Consider the following 3,345-nt stretch of genomic DNA (forward strand, 5'->3'; position numbering starts at 1 on the left):
CTCCAGCACCCATCAGCCAGTGTGGCCAATGTTCAGGGATGATGGGAGCTGAGGTGACGGGGCATGGTGGCAGCAGCAGCAGCAGTTACAATATTAGGGTGACCCTATGAAAAGGAGGACAGGGCTCCTGTATCTTTAACAGTTGTATTGAAAAGGTGATTTCAGCAAGTGTCATTTGTATATATGGGGAACCTGGTGAAATTTCCTCTTCATCACAACAGTTAAAGCTGCAGGTGCTCTGCCGTCTTTTAAATCTGGTCACAGTATAGCTGCAGTATAGCTCCTGCAGCTTTAACTGTTGTGATGAAGAGGAAATTTCACCAGGTTCCCCATATATACAAACGACACCCGCTGAAATTCCCTTTTTTATGCAACTGTTAAAGATATAGGAGCCCTGTCCTCCTTTTCATAGGGTCACCCTATACAATACTAGCAGCAGTAATGGAGCGCCAGCTGCCGTTGCTGCTGCCATCTTCCTCCCCAGAGGCATTCTGGGAGAAAAAAAGATGGTGCTTGAGGCAGCCAGAATGCTACTACTGTAGCACTGCCGGCAGCTTTCAAAAATAAAAGGAAGAGATGGGGGAAGTTGAAGGGAGAAAGCATGAGAGAAACCTTCAGAATACTGAAGAACCTTCCACTTGGAGGATGGATGGAGGGGTGGGGCAGCCATTTTGGTCACCCCCTTCCCCTGAGGAGTTTTGATCAGATCTCTTCATGCTTCCCTTGATACTTCATGGGTAACATTTTGCTTTAAGATGACCTTGGGGACAAGTGTTCCCCCTATTTGATTTTAATCTGGGGATGGTGTCCCCTCATCCTACATTACCACCTGCAAAGTTCTGGACCTCAAGGTGGCTTTGCAGTTTTCTGAGGCTCTAGAGCATGGCTCTTATAGGACCACAGGGTTGAGCAACCCATCAATATAAGCTCAGACGACCCAGTCACTTCCCTATGGCATGCTGTTCCGTTTTACCAACTGGCAGTTCAATAATATAATCATTAGCTTATAATTAAAAATTACCGTATTGTAGAAAAGAAGGCAGAAAGAACAGAGAGCATTGCATTTCTACTGAAAACAAGTTCAGCAGTCTTAACTCCAGAATATTTCCTCATGAAGCAATTTAAACATAAACACATTGAGGGGAATTATGCTATTTACTATAATTACGGGCAACCATTTGTGGAATGTAAAGAGAAGCGTTTTCCTTTTTTGAGCATGTCCATGAATCAAAAGATGAGGTCTCTTTGAAGTTGCCAGTTGCGAGATGGATGGGTGGAACATATTGACTTCCTGCTCCAATCACTGTTCGCTGACTTGCTCGCTTACTTATTCTGGTGTGGCCAATGGCATGGCTGCTTCTTCTGCTGCTGATCACAAGGGGGTGGAGTTGGCTGCTTGGATGGATTTCCAGGGCATGGAGTTGGAATGACCACTACTGGTGTCTCCTTGCATGGAGGCTTATTTTCTGGATAGGGGGTTGGCTCTGGGCACGGAGTTGGAATGACCACTACTGGTGGCTCCTTGCATGGAGGCTGCTTCTGCTGAGAGCAAGGAAGTGGTCCCGGCAGTGGGGATGGAGTTGGAGTGACCACTACTGGTGGCTCCTTGCATGGAGGCTGCTTCTGCTGAGGGCATGGAGTCGGGACAACCACTACTGGTATCTCCTTGCATGGAGGCTTCTTTTCAGGACAGGGGGTTGGCTCTGGGCATGGAGTTGGAATGACCACTACTGGTGGCTCATTGCATGGAGGCTGCTTCTGTTGAGAGCATGGAGTTGGGACAACCACTACTGGTGTCTCCTTGCATGGAGTCTTCTTTTCAGGAAAGGGGGTTGGCTCTGGGCATGGGGTTGGAATGACCACTACTGGTGGCTCCTTGCATGGAGGCTGCTTCTGCTGAGGGCAAGGAAGTGGCTCCGGCTCTGGACATGGAGTTGGAATGACCACTATTGGTGGCTCCTTGCATGGAGGCTGCTTCTGCTGAGGGCAAGGAAGTGGCTCCGGCTGTGGGCATGGAGTTGGAATGACCACTATTGGTGGCTCCTTGCATGGTGGCTCCTGCTGAGGGCAAGGAAATGGCTCCGGTTGTGGGCCTGGAGATGGCACAATCACCACTGGTGGCTCTTTGCATGGAGGCTTCTTTTCAGGACAGGGGGTTGGCAGTGGGATCACCACTGGAGGAAGAGTGACGGTCTGCTTGCATTGGTGCTGCTCCACAGGGCACTCTGGTATCTTCACCACTGGTGGGGATGGTGATGGTTCTGGCACTGTCACAGGTTTGCACAGTGCAGGTGGCAAGGTGGGTGTTTGCTTGCACTGTTGTTGGTTGTTGAATGAAGCCATTTTGACGGACGTTCCAAGCAGCCTACAAGTAAGAGTGAAAAGGTTTCACATCTGATTCACAAACACTGTAACACATACACACAATCATGCCCCCCCCCACCCTGAAACACTTGCCTACTTCTTCCCACCAATCCTGACGGCCACATGAGTACAGGAAGCTGGTTTTTACTGGGTCCATCTGGACCAGTGTTGCCTACACTGGTTGACAATGGCTCTCCAGATGTTTGACAGGTGGTCTTCCTCAGCCATACCTGGAGATGCTGAGGATTGAAACCGGGACCTTCTGTCCGCAAAGTCAATGCTCCTTTGAAACTGAGGGGGCCAGTCCCCCTTGTACCTTGGATATGGAGAGTCCCACTTGGAGACTTCAACCACCACGTGTACAAGGTGGAGAGCTCTCTCTCTCTCTCTCTCTCTCTCTCTGATCAGCTGGCTCCACCTGGTTTAGAGGTGAGCAAAAGATCTGCACGGGGGTGATAGCGGCTGTTAAAGGAAGCCATCCTGTGAAGAGAGTGGATACTCTCACTCTCTGATTGGCAGCCTACTCAGGACAAATGAAAGGATGTCCTTCTACACGCAACACATCATGAATATGTGCCACCCATGGCCATTAGTTATGGTGATAGTCAATGACATAGATGGTTTCACTTATGAAAGAGAAAATTGAGCATCTATAGATGTCTTCTAGTGGGGGGCGAGATGGGAATCATGTCTGGCTCAGTGACTTACTATTAACAAATGTTAAAAAGGCATCACCACTAGCAGCTCTCCTCCTCCAGAAAGAACACAGAGACTGTGCTTTACCTGGGGCAGGTACAAGGAAATTGGGATTGTCCCTGGTAACTGGGGACTGCGTGGGAGTTTATGTAATGATTAAGAATTACACAAGGGACTCAGAACATTGACATAATGGCAGGCTATTAGGAGTACAAATCTCCCGAGGTATTTATTACAGTGGAATCCTATGCATCTCATAAGAACATAAGAAGAGCCATGCTGGAT

General features: G+C 48.7%; 1 protein-coding gene across 1 annotated transcript; it reads right to left on the minus strand.

Annotated features, from left to right (window-relative positions):
- Positions 1-1,323: 1,323 nt before the first annotated feature.
- Positions 1,324-2,385, minus strand: LOC134412312 (uncharacterized). The gene is made up of 2 exons (XM_063146212.1): positions 1,767-2,385; positions 1,324-1,556 (listed from the first exon to the last, which is right to left on the minus strand). The coding sequence occupies exons 1-2, from the start codon at positions 2,341-2,343 to the stop codon at positions 1,324-1,326; spliced, it is 810 nt and encodes a 269-aa protein (XP_063002282.1). The 5' UTR covers positions 2,344-2,385.
- Positions 2,386-3,345: the final 960 nt, after the last annotated feature.

This window comes from Elgaria multicarinata, chromosome 21 (assembly GCF_023053635.1).
Source record: "Elgaria multicarinata webbii isolate HBS135686 ecotype San Diego chromosome 21, rElgMul1.1.pri, whole genome shotgun sequence".
NCBI classification, from domain to species: Eukaryota; Metazoa; Chordata; class Lepidosauria; order Squamata; family Anguidae; genus Elgaria; species Elgaria multicarinata.